Below are 19,485 nucleotides of genomic sequence, written 5' to 3' on the forward strand. Positions count from 1 at the left end.
TTTTGTTCTTTATTATTAAATTTTATAGATAAGAAAATAAAAAAAATTACATTTAAATATTTCTCAATCCATGAATACACAATAGATGAATAATTAATTCTAGTAACGTGGTAATGCAGACTGAAACTTATTTCAAAATAAAAAAATAAAAAAAAAAGAATAAGCATGGCGAGCATGGGTTAATAAAAGAATATATAAACAAATTCATTGCGTTTTTTACATACACATCATCATTGATACAAAAAGAAAAAAAAAATAAGAAATAATTGAATAAATCAATTCGAATTGTGAGATAAAGATAAAAGATTAAAACGAATTTTAACTGAAAAGTACTACCTATATACTATACGTAAGCACTTATGATTTAATAAATATTATTTACAAAAAAAAACAAAAACAAAGAAACAAAATGAAATACAGTGTTGAATTATTTTATATTAATAAATCCAATTCCTTGTAGATTCCTTCATCATCATCATTATCATCAATTAAATGAAAAATTCAAGTCATTAGTGAATATAAATAAATGAAATATAATAAGCATAGACTAATAATGAAAAAAAGCAATCTCAACTTGAAGAGGAACAGATGAATCACACTGGGGGATAAAAAAGTTTAACTAAACGATTAATCACCATGCCATTAATTTTCAAGATGAAGATGCACAACAAATTCATTAATAATCAACCTTTTCAATTATCTCAATAAATTTAAAACAAAAAAAAAAAAAAAAGAAAATAATAATCTGGATATTTATTTATTTTTAAAAAACACAGAAACCAAAATAAATTACGAGAGTATTATTTATATTTTTTATGGTTCTTGGTGAAAATATTATTAGTAAAATATGAAAAACATGAAAAAAAAATAAATAAATTGAGGTAAATGCTGACCCATTGATTGGTTACAAGGAGTTTGCGCACTAATTCTGAGAGAGATTTCATGTTCCAGCATCCCGTAAAAAGTGAAACAGATGAAAAAATGTCGGAGTGAGAGATAGAACAGCGTCGGTTTCGACTAGGATACGAACCAACAGGTGATGCTGGAGACACTCCCTTGGATATATATTTGGTATTTAAATAAAAGCTCATATTTTGTCTGTTGTTATTGTATCACTGAGTTTTAGCTAACTTTACTTGTTGATTATTAAATTTTCATATGAAATATTAAATTATTATTTAATGTTCAACTAAAAATCATCAGCATATCAAAAGTGAGTGTTTATGTGCTTGTGAAATTTTAATATGTGTTCGGAAATATCAAACAACAATGGCCTCATTTTGCAATGAGCATCTATAAACAATATTACTAAAAAAAAATTCAAAATATTTTTTATTTAATATTATTATTTATAATAAATTGTTGACAAGTGAAAATACATTGACAGCTCATAATTAAATTAAAAACTTTATTTTGAATTGAATATAAAAATTAATACCAAAAAAATAAATAAATACATAAGGAATTGTTAAATTAGTAATATTTTTGATTTTGATTTTTTGATTAAATATTTCCAGAGTAAATATCAAGTTGATTTGATATCAAGTGAAAAATGTATCGACGCGTTAATTTCATACATCATCGAATCTTGGTGTTTTGTTGTGCTTGTTCAGCTTGAAAATATTGGAGGGTTATCAAGATTATTATAATTATATTTAATGAAAAACTATCTATATACATTGATAGCTGGGGGATAAACACGAGGATGATGACAGTTTGACATGCGCTAATCAGGCCAACGCGAGAAAAAGCACGCTTGTCGTGGCGGGAAGGTATGTCTTTTGTCATTTACATTACATTATATATAAAATAAAATAAAAATTAAATATATGTAAAAAAACAACACAATGCACAATATGTTTAATTTTTGTTAATAATAAATTATAATGCAAGTAATTCAGTGTTGAATATATACCAATGAGATGTATGATATAAAAATGTTACAAAAATAAATGTTAATTTAATTAAAATTGAGAAAAAAAATGTTTTTCTTTGTTTGATGAAATTGCAAATACAGTAGACGATCGATAAAATGTATGAAAGATCTAATTTATCTCGTTTTCGTATTTTTTTTTATTTTTTCATGATCGCGTGTATTCACACATCTAGATGAGACATGTCAAACAAAGTCTTTTACAGATAATAGAACAAGTGAATTTCAAGCACAACCTCACATTGTACAAATGATTTATACATACACATAAAATGTATGCACATAGACATTGAAGCAAAGTCTAATATCCTTTGGTTTGTTTCATCTTCAAACGTATCAGCACATCAAACTAAAATTTTGTAATCAAACTACTATATAAAACCACACAATTATTATCAAAATCATCTCTGCTTTATTTATCAAAGTATTATCTTAAGAAAAACATATATATTGCAATAATAACAATGATAATAACAACAATATAAAAAATAAAAAAAATACTAAAAATAAAGATAATATTGTATAAAGCAGATTTGATGAAAAAAATAAAAAATAAGATGAAAAAAATAGAGTATAAAAAATCTCGATTCAATATGATAAAAAAAAACCAAATAAAATCAAGTTTTTTTCGATAATAATATATTGAAAATGTTATCATTATGTTCTAGTTTGTTTTTTTTTATTAAAATTTATATATACATATATGTGTCTGTCAGTGTGTTGGGAGAGATTTTAAGAGTTCAATTTACGAGAGTCAATTTACAGAGTCTAGCCTTTTATTTTTTTGGTCATGTTCTCATTATTTATTTATTTTTTGTTTTGATGTGTATATTGTGTGGTTTACTTTTATTTTGCACTTGTTAGCTTGTTGTTTGTATACAATGATTATGTATATTCAAATAAAAAAAGGGCCTTTTTTAACTTTTAGAAGTGCAGAATGCCCCAGGGAAGCATTTATTGGCAAGGGACACAGAGAAGATCATGTGCTCCTGGTGCACACTGGAATGTTCAGGTAAATTCCCAACACTCGACAATCACAACAGACATTTACAAATAAATAAAAAATAAAATCTGCAAAATGAATTTTCATATGCAAAACTAAAACACTCAAGTCATTTAATTAATTTAAGTAGTTTTTCATTGTTTAAAATTTTAATATTAAAAGTTCTCTTTAAATAATTTCATATATTGTCATGAGTTGTTAAATTTTCATTGTCTCTAATGTACATTTTAACCAACCCTACAAAGAATTTAAAAAAAAAAAAAAAAAAGAGAATAAAAAATAAAACAAAGAATTAAAAATGTTTAAAACTTTGAAATCTTGCAATTTTTATCGGAGTACTTTAAGGGCCAATTAAAAAGTTATTTTCATTTTTTTTTAATTGTTAACTTGTTCTAAAAAAAAAATCTCTTTACTGACCCTGAGGAGTTATAAAAGCTTGTTGAATTTTTTATTCGTTATAAGTTTTGTAATTTAGCAAATATTTTAAAGAAAAAAGTAAGAAAAAAAAAAAATCAATAAATGAATTAAAATTAGAAATGATTATAAGGGAAAAGATGATTTGGAAAAAAAAATTGACAAAAGGATAAAATGAGGGTTTGATATCTTGATAGAGATATTTTTTTATGATGATTGAGATAATTTTGTAGGTTGTAAGGGGAAAAGTAACGACCAGATGTCTTTGGCATGCTTGCAAGGCTCTCGGGATTGGACTTCTTCTCATGCTACTCGGTGCATGTATGGCAACGATTGGTACGATTGTTTTTATTAATAATTTTTAATTAAAATATATATATACTGAAATAATATGTTGTACTTGTCAATGACAGGATACTATGCTGATCAATTATCAACTGGACAAGAAATAAGAGGGAATGTCACGGTCAAGGTGAAAAATAAATCAAAAGGTTTTCATCTCAACAATTTAAGTTATGCGGGACCTATCGTCATGGGTGTTGGAGGTAATTAAAATTACTAAAATTAATATAAAATAATTTTTTTACAACGTTAAAAATCGCAAATACGATAATTGAATAATATTTTTATCAAATATATAAATTTAAAAAATAATTAAAAATATTTTTTCAATCAGAATTCTTATATATAATTGAAAAAAAAAAAAAACTCATTTAGTCAAGAGTTAATATTTCAAGAGGTAGAAAAAAAGTAGAACGCAATGAGCAATCGATCATTTTATGTAGAATTTTTTTGTGACGTATATGACAGTATTGCTTCGGGTACAATTTTGACGTGATGAAAGATGAAGAAGCTTCAAACGAGCACATTTAGACAAAGAAAAAATGTAAATAAAACATGACTTACTTTTTTTTTCTTACAAATGAATGTACGAAAAACATTGAAAAATAATAACAATAATGTTGGAGTATTTATTGAAATGAAAAGGGCGAAAAAAGGATCCAAAAATAATGCCTCCACAGAGAATCGAACTCTGGACCCCTAGTTTACAAGACTAGTGCTCTGCCCCTGAGCTATGGAGGCGTTAACATATATATTTATTAAGGATAAATAGTCAACACTTTTTTCACGAGCAACATTAAACTCAACTACTCAATAATTCAATAGTTTTAAATTACTTTTTTCTTTTTTTTTATAATGAATAGAAAAATAAGTTTTTATATTTTGAAAATAATAATTATTGTGTTGTAAATTTACATTATTGTTTAAAATATATATATCAACAGGTTTCATTGTAGTAGCAGCCTGCGTAATGACCTTTGAAGCTCGTGATAGTGCTGCTAAAGTAGTACCAGCACGTTTTCGTTTTAGTCAAGGTTCAACATTAAAATATGCTCGTAATCAACGACCACGTCGTTCAACATCAAGTCAAACAAGTAAATGGGATCATCAATTGGGATTATTTCGTATCAATAAAACACCAAGTCCAAATGCATATGAAATATCACGTAAACAATTAACAGCTGAATTTTTACGTTTTTCAAAAAATTTAAATGAAAAAAATAATCCACAAATAAATACAATTAAAAAAAGTCCAAGTGCACCATCATTAGTCACAAAAAAATCACCACTTAAAAAAAAACAAACAACAAAATATTCTGGTTGTTCATTGTTAAATCCAGAATTATTAAAAAGACATGCATTATCAGTTGATAATCCAGGCTATAGTCCAACAAAATCAAGAGATAATAATGATAATAATAATAAAATTAATGGTAGCCAAATGTCAATGGCAATGGATCTTTATTTACCAAATAAAGGACCAGTTACACTTAAAATTAAAGACAGATCAGACACAGCAAGACGTCATCAATTATTAAGACAAACTAAAATTGAGGACATGGAAGAAGAAGAAGCTAAAAGACAAGCTTCAATAAGACGACATGCTGGTAAGAAATTTCGTATATAAATATTTTTATTAATAATTCAGTATTATTTCAAAAGAAAAAAATGAAAATCAATATCAAGACATATGCAGTAGAATTGTATGAATAATAATGTATGCCAAACTTGGAAACTGTTTAAATGAATTATTGATTTTCATACTGTTTGAGTGGCATTGCCTTCATTTTACATTTATATATTAATTAATCATATAGCTCTTCAATTGATTAAATATTTATTTAACTTTCAAATATTTTAGAATCAGTGGCATATATGATGGGAGCATATGCAAGATATCCAACAGATTTTGTATCAAGAAAAAGAGCATCAATTGATTTAAGACTAACTGATGAGTATGGTGCAATTGGTGTACTTAGTAAAGGTAATTCACCTCGAGATTTGCGAAAAACATCACAAAATTTTCGTCAAATGTCTGTTGATAGATCATCAAGTCTTCGTAAATCAAGTATTGATTTTCGTAAAAGTCCAGATTTTCGTCGTTCTGATAACAAGTTAGTATTTATTTTATGTATAATAAAATATTTAATTAATTTATTATTATACTATTTCTAATTAATGGTTCTTTTATTTTATTTTTTCATTAGATACATGATGGATGAAGTTGAAATACGATCAAGATCTAATACTGGTGAAAGTAATCGTAAAGCACGTCACAAACTTCATCATTCAAAATCAGATGAATCAAGACGAAAATCCTTGGATCGTCATAATCGTCGTGATTCACATCAAGAAAGTAGACATTCATTAAATACACCAGTTGTCATTGAGACTTGTGGTCCAGAGTATGAGCTTAAATATTTTACACCAAATTCAATTGACAAAGATAATGCTTCAAATACAACTGAAGACAGTCATGTTATTGAAATTGAAGAGACAGAAATTCATATTACAACTGCTTCAATTGAGGATTATCCAAATGATAATGCACTTGTTGAAGAGCCTGAGCTAGAAACTATTAATGACAATGAAATTGATGAAAAATTATCCAACAAAATTATTGATGATGAAAAAAATAAAAATAAATATATCGATGAATATAATTCAAATGAACCGACAATTAATGTTGATGATTGATAAACATGTTGAATTTATAATGCAATTTTTAATTATTGTCGAGATTGTTTATTCATCTCAGACAAATTTTTACGAAAATAAAAAAAAAAACAAAAAAAGAAATTGAATCAACGATGAGTAAGCTCCAAGAGCTATACAAAATATTAATGTAGATATATATTTTTTTTTAGCACTGGATTTTTAGAGTAGACTTGTTATTTTTTGTTGATAACTGACTTTGATAAAAAAAATATTCAACTTTCAAGACTAGTAATAAAAAGAAAAACTTCACGAATTGCGTTTTTGTGATGTGACAATCAATTTGTACGAAAAAAGAAAAAAAAAGAAGATAATAACTAAAAAGTTTCAATCTTAATTGTTTTAGTCTGACTTCTTCTATTCTATATACTATTTATATATTGCTCAAATAATCCTTTCTAAATGGTAAATATTTTTAATTTTTTTTTTAGAAATACTGTTGTTACAAAAAAAAAAAAATATTAAAAGACATTGATTAAATTTACTGAGAGGCATATACATATTATTTTACAAAACAAAGTATATCATAATCTCAAGATAAAAAATCAGATAATTATGAAAAATTATTTCCGGTATGTCAGGGTGAAAATTCTATCAACATTATAGCAAAAAAAAAAAAATAAAATAGCAAAGAAATAATAAAAAAGACAAATACAGAATATTTTATAAATTTGATTTTTTGGCCTCATAATAAAAATTGAAGTTATTTGTACGTTTAGATACAAAGACGTCTTTGACGTCTAAAAAAAAAAAAGTTATTGTTATATTAGATTGAAGAGACTTTTTTATAAGTCAAAAATTGTAGTTTCACCTCGGTCGTGTAAATATATTTTTGTACCCTGTGATGCAAACTTATGACGAGTTCTTAAAACATTATCAAATCAATATCGTTACACTCATCATCAAAGCAAAAAAAATACAATATAGATATAATAATGAATTTCATTATCTACAAAAATCGTCATAATCAATTCAAACAATAAATAATAAAATATCATTTATTTATTGACATTGGAAATGATGGCATTATTATTTCTGTTGATCTTAAAATATCGCCATATCAATTGTATCATATTTGTACTCTTAATACATACTCATAAATATATTTAAAAAATTCACTCAAATCTGATGACAAAATTAGTATAAAGATGGTCATCAAAATGTTGATTACAACATTAAATATATAAAAAATGTGAATTAACATTGTAACATATGTTTTATTTAAATATCATTTAATTGTTTTTAAACAACTCATAAAAACAGAATAAAAAAATACATATTAAGCAACATAAAAAACATAATTGAGCTGTGATGTATACATATATCGCCGGTTCGTTAAAACAATTGATAAAAAAATAAAAAATAATAAACCAACAAACAATCGTCCGAAAAAAAATAATAAAATGACACAATGTTTTTTATCGAACCTTGACGACGACTATCTGTTATTATTTTTACTAAACTGTGTATTTTATTTTTTATTATATTTTTCCTTGTAAATGACACAATAAACGGACATTAATATCAACAAATTTATAATTAACTTGTAAGAATATTATCATAGATTGTTGTAAAAAAAAAAAACCATGTAAAATGTAATCTTGTAAACAAAAAAAAAAAATTCTTTGCATGTTGATTGTTGTAACATATCGAAATAAAAAATTTAAAAAAGAAAAATGTTATAATTTATATTAATAATTTTTGAAGAAATAATAATTCAATAAACTCGGTCGATAAATTAGCAGTGTGTTCCAGGAAGCCTTGTATGCAACCGGTCCAACAACAGGTGCAAACAGTGAACAACTTTGACGTATTTATAATAATAAAGTAAATAAAATATATAAATAAATGACCAGGTAGAGGGAGGAAGATAGTCAAGGTGAATGTAGAGGTAAAATACGCTCATGGCATCATCGCTTGAGTTGCCTTTTAGCTTTTAGTCGTGTTGCGCCGGTTGCCATACCATAAACGTACAACAAAGTTACTTTCTTTAAACAAAAAAAAACCGTAATAATAATAATACACAAAAAAACAAAAACAAAAGATTTCCCGCATTTTAAAAAATGATATAAATACCATAGAATTTTAATTCTATATTGAATATATATCCATATGAACTAATGTAATAATAAATTTCTAATTTTTTAAAAATCAACAAAATACTTTAGTTGCAATTATTAAGTGTTGGAAAGTGTATATAGGATGTCGTCCGAACGATTTCACAAGTAAGTTGTTTCACAATAATCATCTACTCTACATTATTTTATCTTCATTGTTTTACACAATAATAAACATATAAATAATTTAAAAAATAGATAAAGATAAAAAGAAAAAATAATTAAATTAATTGTCAAATATCACATATAATAGCTTTAAATTAATTTTTTGTTCTTCGTCATTTTATAAAAAATCAATAAATAAAAAAGTAAAAAATTTTATATATTATTATAAATATCAATTTAACAAGTAAAGTCATTATAAATCTGGAATATTCGTGGAATTGATACTTGATTAAAAAAAACAAAACAAACACTGCTCTATATCTGGGTTGTTTTTGATAATATTTATCATATTGATATCATAGTGATTAATCAATGAACAAACAAAGATCGATTATCTATATCAATGACACGACTTAGTAATAATTTTTTTACTCCAATTGAAAAATTATTTATGAAAAATTCAATTAAAATAAATAAACAAAAAGAGAAAATTTACAAAGAAGAAAATTGTCGTGCGGTCATTGTACTTGTTATTTTTTTTCCAGCCAATTAAGATGTTTATCCAATGTGCTCAAATGTCATGTTAAATTTGCAATTGACAAGCTTGTAAAATCAAAGCCTTTGTCGCTTGAAATAATTTAAAATAATTTATTTTCTCTTTTTAGAGTAAAAAAGAAAAATTTATGATAATGTAAATATTTAAAAAATATATTAAATAAAAATTACAGAGCAGCAAGAGATGGAGCACTGGAAATATTGAAAGAGGCTACAAAAAAAGATTGTAATACAAGAGATGATGGGGGAATGACCCCAACATTGTGGGCAGCCTTTGAAGGCCATATAGATTCACTAAGACTGCTGGTCGCCAGGGGGTATGTATTTTATCCTCTTATCACAACTAAACAACTACCCACATCATCGCTTTTACTCATTTTCATATCAATAATATTATAAATTTTAAAATGTTGTATAATAAAAAATACAAAACATGCCAGTGAACTTTTAGCTACATCATATTTTCTATTATACTTTGATGTTATTTATTTTTAAACATTAAATGTTTTTATATTTTTCGTATTTTTATTATCACATTTTATTGCACTGCTTGTTAACCTTGAGTTTAATAAAAAATAATATATATTTATCCAATTATTAATTTTTAAAATACTACTCTGTAATTTATAAAATTAATAAAATTTATAAAAAAACAATTTGAAAAAAAAAAAGCTTACACTTGCTGTTGTATTATTGTTGTGAGTAAAAATTTTTTATCCATTATGTCGACCATGAAGTTCCGGGGAAAAAATTGAGGGAGTATTGTTTTCATTCAGTCAATGGCAAATTTATTTTCACCTGTCATTGCAATTCAAGCTTATTTAGCAAAATTTCAAGGGAAATTTAAATGTCTGGTTGTATTATTTTTCATCATAATACTTTTCATTATCAACAGCTGCTATTTATTATTTAAAAAAAAAATATAAACTGTTGACCAACTGACATGACTTTAATCTCTTGGCTTATCAACTCATTACATATTATTATTTTTTCAATTTTTTACTCCAAAATCAACAATAAATTTATACATTATTTCTACTCTTTTTTTTAAAACTTTCACTTTTTTATTTTTTGACACTCGATTATGCCATTGATTACGCGTGACCGGATGACTAATAATACAAACCGTAATATCAAAATAATAATGATATAAACACGAGTTACAATAAAAAATAAAAAATAAAAATTCCACCGGTTGTCTTTTGTTTTGAAATTGCAACGGCTATTGTATGTTTTGTCAACAGTATTATGCATCCAAGCATTAATCCCGCCACCTTGAATTTTTATCATTGACCAAATAAAAAAAACAAAAATAAAATAAAACTAAATATAATATTTAATATTTTTATTATGATGTTAATAAAAAATAAAAAACAAAAAATTGTATTGTGGTTTAAAAATGTATTTCTGTTGGGTCTCATCACGAAGGTTCATATCGATCGTTATGAATGAACTGGCGGAGTGACAGGTGACCGGATATGGGGGTTGCTTAATTCCCTATGTGAAATAAAATAAAAAAAATAAAGTTACAAATTGGATATGTATATTTGAATACCACCAGCAAGTGTATGCTCCCCTTGCAGATCGATTTTTTATTTTTTTTTTTAGGTAAAAATATGTATGTTTAATATGTCGATGTTTATTGTGTATAAAGAAAGAGAAAAACTAAGGAAGGAAGGAAGGTAATTCCATCCGAAGCGAAATGTAACGTACCGGAATATAATGGGTTTATATGTATATGTTGGAAAAATCAAATAAGGAAGACCAATTACCTGTTGTTATTACTATATTTGATTGTGTTATAAATATAGTTTAAACAATCACAAACTAAACAAATCCAATAAACCTTTAAAACAATCAAAAACACGTGATGAGTCACGATATAATTTAGTTTTTTGTATATTTGTTTTAGGGGAGATCCAGATAAAACTGATTATTTTGGTAATACAGCACTTCATTTAGCCGCAGCACGTGGACATGAATATTGTGTAAAATTTTTAGTTAAATTTGGATGTAATATATGGTCATTAGATATTGATAGACATTCAGCACGTGAACTAGCAGCAATTAATGGATGTGATAGTATATTACAATTTTTGGATATTGCACAAACTGAACAAGAAACATTAAACAGAAAAAAATGTAAAATATTACGAGAAAAAGCAGAAAAAGATGCTGAAAAAAGGTAATTCAATTTTGTTTTTCATTTAAATTTAATATTAATTTAAAATTTATTTTTAGATTAAAAGACTATGTTAAACAACAAAAAATAGCAGATATACGTGCTGAGAAGGAGCAAAAAAAATTACTAAAAGATCGTGCAAAAATGGATATTGAAATGTTAAATGAACACAATGTATTACCACATAGACCGAGTATTTTGACTTTTAAAGGAAGAGTTAAACCATCACAAACATTTAGTGATATTGTTGGAACACTGTCAACAGCATCAAGTGCAACATCAAGAAGACGTGGTAATGGTGCTGTCAGTAGAAAAGCACTTGCTAAAAAAGCAGTTGATGATTTTAAAGTTGTTGAGGTATTTATCAATTTTATTGATGATAATTTATTAAAATTTAATAATCGATTATTTTTAATTTTAACAAGATTGAAGGAGATGGTAGAAAATCAGTAAGAAGTTTAACTGGTCTTAGAAGAGACTCAGAAGTTATGTATGTTGGAACATATGAGACCCAAGCACAACAAATGGGTAAAAGAGGAAAAATATCAGATGTTTGGGGAACTCTGAGTAAGGCTCAAAGTACACCTGATTTATTGGGTGATCGGGACTACGATAATGATGACGATGACGATGATGATAATGATAATCATCAAATTAAAAATGTCGTACAAGAAGCTGTATTATTTCAAGAACCAGCTAGTATTTTTAATAGACCCGGATTTGGTTCTGTTGCATTTAGACGAGCTGTAAGAAAAAAATTAAATTTATCACATAAATAAAAGTAGAATTATATTAATTAATTTTTTATATTTTGTTTAGATAACATCAACATTAGATAATTTGCCAGTATCACAAATAAATAATCAACAAAAAAATATATATCCAAATGAATCAACAGATGGATCAGTTAATTGTCGTAAAAATAATATTCATAATAATGAAGAAATAAGTATTGGTAGTGCTGGAAGTCTTGCAAGAAGACAAAGTATGTGGGATGATGATCGTTTATCTGGTGAAGATGAAACTGATGAAACTGATGAAGAATGGACACCTTTACAAAGATTTCTTGTTGCTAATAATTTAACATCCATACAATTAATTCTTGAAGCTGAACAAATTGATCTTGAAGCATTGATGTTACTAACAGAAAATGACATAGCTGCATTAAATCTTCCTCTTGGACCAAGAGCAAAACTTATAAATGCTATTGCAAATCGTAAAATTGCACTTGCAACTGAAAATATTATAAAAGACAGCAGATTATAAAAAAAAAAAAAACAAAAAAATATCTAAAATATTTTGTACAATAAATAAATATCAAGAAAAAAAAAAAATTACAAAAAGTATCTTGATAAAAAGTAATATTAAAAAACATTAAATTTAATTAAAATTGTATAATTGATCGATAAATAATTATATATCGATAAAATAATTTAAAATTGATTTTTTTTTTCTTTTAATATTTTTTTTTTTTTTCATTCGCAGTAATTTTACAAATTGGTTTTACAAATATGCGTATATAAACGCATCATGAAAACATTCTTACGGGGCTCTCTTATTCGTTTCATTAATTCTTATGTATTATCGTTTTTTTTTTTTTGTTTTGTTCAATTTCATATTTTTTGTTATTTATATTTTTTTTATTTTTTACGTACAAACAAGTGGCGAAAAAATATACAACTCCCTCTTAATTGATGGAGAAGAATAAAAATAACAGCACCATCGTGTGTCTCATTAATTATTTGATCGCATTATTACAGTGTCATTTTTAATTATTATGCTAAATTTAATCTTATTTAATTATTGACAACATAATTAATTAATTTTTTTAAATTTATTTATGCGTGGAGACACAACGGGTAATGAATTTGTTATGATACCCGTTAAAGAGAGTCTTATATGCTCATTGCAAGTGTAAGCTCGCGTCGACGTTCAACTTTAAGCTACACATTTTATTTATTTGTCTATGTTTTTTTTTTTTTTTCGTTTTGTTATTTCATTTATTTATAATTATAGTTAATTAATTCTCAATAAAAACTCAACGTAAACAAATCACTTTTACTTTTTTTTCTTATTTCGAATTGTAAGCACAAAATGTGACAAAATAACAATTTAAAAAAAATCTAAATTAAAAAACCAATTTAAAATCATAATTAAAATACATGAAATTCATTTCGCAGACCTCAATTCTTTCTATCAAATTTTTTATTACTAAAATAAAATAGTTATAAATAACCTACTTAACGCGTAAAATCTATAACACACACGATTTTGTTTTTTTCTTTCTTTAAAAAAATTTTTTTACAATGATTTTTCTTTTTTTGTCGCTGTCATCTTTTATTTTATCATGATAATTTTAATTTATAATTTTAAATAGTTTTAATTTATTTAAAAAACAATTAAAATAAAAAACTAATTTTCACAATTCTTTAAAAAATAAAAATATGAAAAATTTGAAAATTTATAACTACCCGAATATTGCAGAATGTTTTTTTTTTAAAAAGTATTTTTAGATAAATATTATTTTGTTAATAGTCGATCAATTGATTATTTTTAAATACAATTTAAATTTTTATGGTAGTTTTATTAACTAACGAAATTACTTAATTCAAACTGATTCTATTTATTTTTTCTTTCATTTTTGTTTCTTTTTAAATTTCTTCATTTCGCGACAATAATTTGATTAGTATGCGTATGTTCGTATTTACAACTGAGTAATAATTCTATTAATAAAATTAAAATAAGTCTAAAAATGTGGTTTACGAGGGGACGAATGACGGGTCTCAATCGATGAGAAACCAATTCTACAATTTAAATTTTTATTTACCAAAAACTGGTTGCGTATTTAATAAATCAAAAGCTGATTAATTATTTCATTTTAACCGTCTGTGTAGTACTATTTTTTTTTTTTTTAAAAAAAACAAAAAAACAGGCATCGATTAATGACAAAAAAAAAAAAAAATTTGAGCTAACAATCACAATAAAGAAAAAAAAAAAACAACGCCTGCGTTTTTTTTTTCTGCTCAATTAAAATCACGATATTCAATTTAATTATATTTATCATTTAATATTGTTAAAAAAATAACAAAAAAAAAAAAACGTAAAAGAAATAAATTATGTCAATAAATTTAGATATAAAAAAAATTTATCATGAGAATTATTCCCGATGTTCTGATCGGTCTTGAGACCCCGAAGCAAAACGAGGCACAGTGCGTTACAAATTTAAATTTAATATTATACATTTTCAGTTAATTTATTCCCCTTTGAATAAATACTCTCAATCAATCAAGTAAATGAGAATATATTTATACAATTTTTTTTTTGATCATATACTAACACATGAACATAATTATTGATGATACAATAAATAACTGTCTGGAATAATCTATACCAAATGATAATTTTTGTACACAAATTTTATTAAATTATACTACCTTTATTTAATTATTAAAACATAATCCAGATAGTTATTTATTGTTAATCAAATTATATGTCACAGTAGATATGTATATAAATATAAGTATCATGTAAATTATAGATACAATTATTTATATATTTTTATTATATATATGTAAATATATTCAAGTGTTCATGTATGTGAATTTCATATATAATTATTACTTTTTTGTTATTTTGTGGCATTCATGTCTTCAACAGAAAAAAAAAAACCACACAGTGTGATCATTTTATAATTGGTCTAATAACAAACCAATCGAGAAATGTCACGAAATGGCAACCAAAGTATTTCCTTTGCTTTTAATTTTCATCTATTTATTTTCAATAATCAAGCCTCATTTAAAATTTTTTTCTCTTTGCAGTTACTTAATTATTATTTATAATTTTTTTTTTTCGTTGAGGCATCGAATCATTTGCATAAAATCAATTAAATTTAATAAATTAATTATTAAATGGACTTTTAAAAGGTCACAGGGCTAGAATTAATGATAATACGTTTCGTTACATAAAACGAGAACGTTTATGTGTAGGTGAACCCATATCTACATCGTGTGAGGCAGGTCGTTTATGATGTCGTGCAAATTCATTACTTATAAATGAACTTAATTCTGATGGTTTACCGTTACGTCGAGATATTGGTGAATCTGTAAAATTATTTGTATTTATTCATTGGTAAAAATATATTATATGTTTTATTATAAAAAAAATATATTTACTGGATAAGGCAATTGCTTCTCTAAAAGCATGAAGATTTGCATCTGGATCATCTGGTACTGCTGGTGGTGATACAACCATACTTGATGCTTGATTTTGTGATGATGGTGAACCACAAACCATCATTCTTGTTCTTGGTGAACTCCTACAATTATTAATGTTGCTAAAAAATTTATATTTGTAATTTCATATTTTATAATTAATCAATTAATTAACTATTTTTTACCTTTGATTTATTGACCTAGGTGGTGATTTACCAGCAAGATATTCCAATAAATCTTCTCTTCTAATCATACGTCTTTTTTTTCTAGCCCAATTCATAAGTTCTTTACTACGTTTTTGTTTACCAACTTCAGTTCCTAAATCTGTAAATCTTCTTACTCCATCTATTGAACCTGTAAAAATATTTTATTAGTAATTATTCAACTAGATTTACAAGTTAATCAGAATTAAAAAAAGAAAAACAGACAGCTGATTAGTCATTTGATACTTGTATCATCACGTGGCTGAATAAAGCAGTTTTTTTTATCTTCATATTATTTCAACACAATGAATTTTTTTTATCTTCAATATGAATATTACAATCTTATTTACTTTATTTCTCCCAACGTTACTTTATATAGTCATTCACATATACGTAAATAATATTATCAATAAAATAATTATACAAAAATAAATGAAACACCAGCTGATCTGTTTGTTTTTTTTTTTTTTTTCTTCATTAATTCAAATAAATTTAAAATAAAAATTCCACAATTTATTACAATTACAATAAAATAAATGACGCAGTATGAATATCATTTTTTATTCAATAAATAAGAATAAATTATCATTATTTATTTACTTTTTTGTATCATTTAAAAAACTAAGATTGTGACGAAATTGTATTATTGTTATTTTAATAAACAAAAAATTAATAATAATTACCTTTGTATAGTGATGTGACTGTACCAGCAGCAGTCTGAAAAGGCACCCAGAGTGATGATGCTCCTTGTGAACGATCTGAATAATTAATGTTATTTTAATTAATTATTTTGGAGTAAATTTAATGAAAGATAATAAATGTCATGCAGAGTTTTTTTTTGTTTATAAAATTAATTACTTCAATCAGTCTTTCTCCAGCATCAAGTCATTTTTCTCTGTCATTGTCATTTAAATAAATAGAATAGACTTTAAATTAAAAATAAAATTGTCATACAAAATGGGTGCAGAGACGATTGAATGAAATGGCAGTGAATTTAAAAAGCATGTGTCTCTCCTGCATGAGAGAGAAACACTTTTAAATTTGTATTGAAAAAAAAAAAAAGAAAAGAAAACAAGTATTGGTCCGAGGACGAAGACGAGGACGATCCCCATAATAAACTTGAATGCACCAGGACAAGGGGAAAGAAACATAAAGAGAAGGAATCAAGCATGACACGACTCTTGAAAAAATTAAAAGTGCAATATGATAATGTTGAAATGTTTTTTTTTTTTTTATCATTGTTAATTTAATAAATTCAAAACTTTTTGTTTGTTACTCATATAAATGATGAGTAGGGTAATTGTGTAAATTCAATTTGTTAAAAATTTATAAATATAATAATTAATTAATTAATTATTTGAATAAAAAATATCTTGCCTTTGTAAAGCTGAGCAATGGCCGATGCCGTTGTCTGAAAACCTGACCATATCTCTTGCGTGAAAATTTCTTTTTGATTGTGCAATTGAGTCTCATAATCTGGTTGTTCCTCAATTGCAGCTACACACTGTTGTTCCCAACTAGTGTACCAAAAATCCATCAGGGAATCCTCCTCTCTATCTTCACTCATGGCTTTTATGATATTATATTGACAATCACACACACACTTTATTTTTTTTTTTCTTAAACTCTTTTTTTTTCTTCAATTTTTAATATTTTTATATCTCTATAAACACCCACACACTAATTGTTAATTAATTATTTAAATATATTTTTAATATGAAAATTTTATTGTTGAAAAAAAAAAAAAAAAAAAAAAGAAATTATATTAGTTTTTTCGATTCTCCTCGTTGGCGACACCCATACCAGGCACATACACACACACAGACACGTTATTTTCAATCGATCTTCACGACGGGTTATGTTCACCACACAAACAGCTTGACAATAATATCATCAATTTAAAAATAAAATAACTCAAAAATAAATAATAATAATTTTATTAATCATTTTTTATTTATATTAAAAAATATGAGTATTTTTATGATTTTTTTTTTTTTTTTATTATTAAAAATTGATGATAAAACGAGAGACACAATAACCACATTTATTATATACAAATGCAAATAATATACATGTGATATACACAAAGTCTTCTTCGAGGTGAAGTGACTCTCTCAGAAACACGATGAAGGTCAGGTTGCGGCCATTACAAATAACTCTCTCGTAGTCTCTGTATCAACTTTGAAAATGGATGTATGCATACACACACCTCTTTCGTATATATACAAACACAACACAGTTCATCAATGTTCAAAAGAAAATTAACTTTTTTTAAGAAGCCACTAATTTATCTATTTTTTTTTATCTCTTTTCACAACACTAATTTTTTTTTTTGATACTTTAAAACTTTTACGAAAATACACGAGAGGATAATTAAATAATTTAGGACTATTATTTTGATACTTGTTATTATTATTATTTTTGGAATTTAAAATTTATACTTTGAGATATTGGTGCGATTGTGAGATGATTGTGATGATGAGTCTCTTGTGTGTCTACTGTCTGGTGGATAATAATATAATATGAGACACACAGGATCTCTCAAAACAACAAGATCTCCATCAAAACTTTTTATTCGCACTCACAAATTATTTGTAGTTTGGAGTGTATGCTAAAAAATCCCCTCTTCAATGACACGCGCACGGAAATAATAATATACTATTGTTATTATTATTTTTATTTATATTTTTAAACCATGAAATACTTGTGGGATAAATGACTTGCAACAATAATTTTATTGGTGTGTAAATATATCAAGAGGTGGCAGAACATGTTTTAGCCTGAGGTTGATTGTTATTATTTTTTTGGTAGTTGATTGTAAATTGTCAATTGACAGCTGTTTAGTGTTTACATACAAGAAAAACGTGTGCTCAACTTGGCTGCATGTTTACAAGATAAATAAACATTCAGGTGATAAGCCAGTAAAGAATGTCAATTCACAAAGGTAATTTGACTTGTCTTTTTTATTATTAATATTGTTATAATTAATTTATTGATAACAAAAAAAAATTAGGTATTTTTCAGAAGCATCAATATGATGCATGTTATTGGAGATTTAACTGGGGTTGCATTGTGAAAATAACCAGACGAAAATTAAATCTTTGACGTATACTGATTAATTGGTAAATTAAAAACAATAGAGATGTGCATTAGAAAAAATGGATTGTAAAAAATATAAATAATAATTTGACAAGCCAAGTAAGTCTACAGCTGTGATTTTACTAATTTGAAAAAAAGAATTTAATATTATTTAATTTTTTTCCTATTTAGACAAATATTTTTGTTATTTATAGAGATTACAATGGAATTTTTTTTCTTTAAGGATGACTACTGGCAAGATGTTAAAAACAATTATTAAAAGAATGAAAAAAATAATTATTGTAGGAAGAAAAAATTACGAGCTATTTGTTTTTTTCAATGTGAATTTAAGTATCAGTTGATACTAAATTTTAAGAAAAATAAAAGGCGATGTTTAAAAGTAAATTAAACATCATTCTAGAAATTGAAAAAATTAAATTGTAAAAATTTTTTATACATAAATTATGTAAAAAAAAAAACAAGCTTGTATCAGATGAAATTTTAAAATCAACATTTTGGCTTGACGTAAAAAAAAGACTCCACGTTATTGCCAGGTTAGTAAAAAATTGAAATTAATTAAATAAATTATTTGTATTTCTTATGATAAATTAAAATTGTTTATTATTT

At 25.1% G+C, this 19,485-nt stretch overlaps 2 protein-coding genes and 1 non-coding gene across 6 annotated transcripts; 1 reads left to right on the forward strand and 2 right to left on the reverse strand.

Annotated features, from left to right (window-relative positions):
- Window positions 1-165: 165 nt before the first annotated feature.
- Window positions 166-12,644, forward strand: LOC122853544 (the record flags this gene model as incomplete). Its single annotated transcript, XM_044154045.1, is given in 13 exon segments — window positions 166-178; window positions 2,862-2,945; window positions 3,764-3,895; window positions 4,637-5,299; window positions 5,554-5,806; window positions 5,900-6,377; window positions 8,268-8,298; window positions 8,590-8,632; window positions 9,358-9,501; window positions 11,097-11,369; window positions 11,426-11,723; window positions 11,792-12,112; window positions 12,186-12,644. Coding segments are annotated over 13 exon segments (3,192 nt in total), but the record flags the coding sequence as incomplete, so codon positions are not given.
- Trnat-ugu lies at window positions 4,362-4,433 on the reverse strand. The gene has a single exon. It is a non-coding gene; the product is annotated as a tRNA-Thr (tRNA).
- Window positions 12,645-13,335: 691 nt separating the features above from the next.
- On the reverse strand, window positions 13,336-18,437 carry LOC122851629 (UPF0472 protein C16orf72 homolog). Of its 4 annotated transcripts, none has more exons than XM_044150985.1 (5): window positions 17,158-18,437; window positions 16,464-16,538; window positions 15,763-15,931; window positions 15,539-15,699; window positions 13,336-15,430 (listed from the first exon to the last, which is right to left on the reverse strand). In XM_044150985.1, the coding sequence occupies exons 1-5, from the start codon at window positions 17,345-17,347 to the stop codon at window positions 15,324-15,326; spliced, it is 702 nt and encodes a 233-aa protein (XP_044006920.1). In that variant the 5' UTR covers window positions 17,348-18,437; the 3' UTR covers window positions 13,336-15,323. The 4 variants fall into 4 exon arrangements, with proteins under 4 accessions (XP_044006920.1, XP_044006921.1, XP_044006919.1 ...); XM_044150986.1 differs by having other exon boundaries at window positions 15,539-15,681; window positions 17,158-18,436; XM_044150984.1 differs by having other exon boundaries at window positions 13,336-15,466; window positions 15,539-15,681; window positions 17,158-18,434.
- Between the last annotated feature and the right edge of the window lie 1,048 nt (window positions 18,438-19,485).

This window comes from Aphidius gifuensis, linkage group LG3 (assembly GCF_014905175.1).
Source record: "Aphidius gifuensis isolate YNYX2018 linkage group LG3, ASM1490517v1, whole genome shotgun sequence".
Taxonomy (NCBI): domain Eukaryota; kingdom Metazoa; phylum Arthropoda; class Insecta; order Hymenoptera; family Braconidae; genus Aphidius; species Aphidius gifuensis.

Excerpts from the sequence above, each read along its gene's own strand:
- LOC122851629 (XM_044150983.1), bottom strand. The coding sequence starts at position 17,347 with ATGAGTGAAGATAGAGAGGAGGATTCCCTGATGGATTTTTGGTACACT. Across the intron at positions 15,700-15,762 it reads CCTAGGTCAATAAATCAAAG|CAACATTAATAATTGTAGGA; the intron begins GTAAAAAATAGT and ends TAAATTTTTTAG. Across the intron at positions 15,467-15,538 it reads AGAAGCAATTGCCTTATCCA|ATTCACCAATATCTCGACGT; the intron begins GTAAATATATTT and ends ATAATTTTACAG.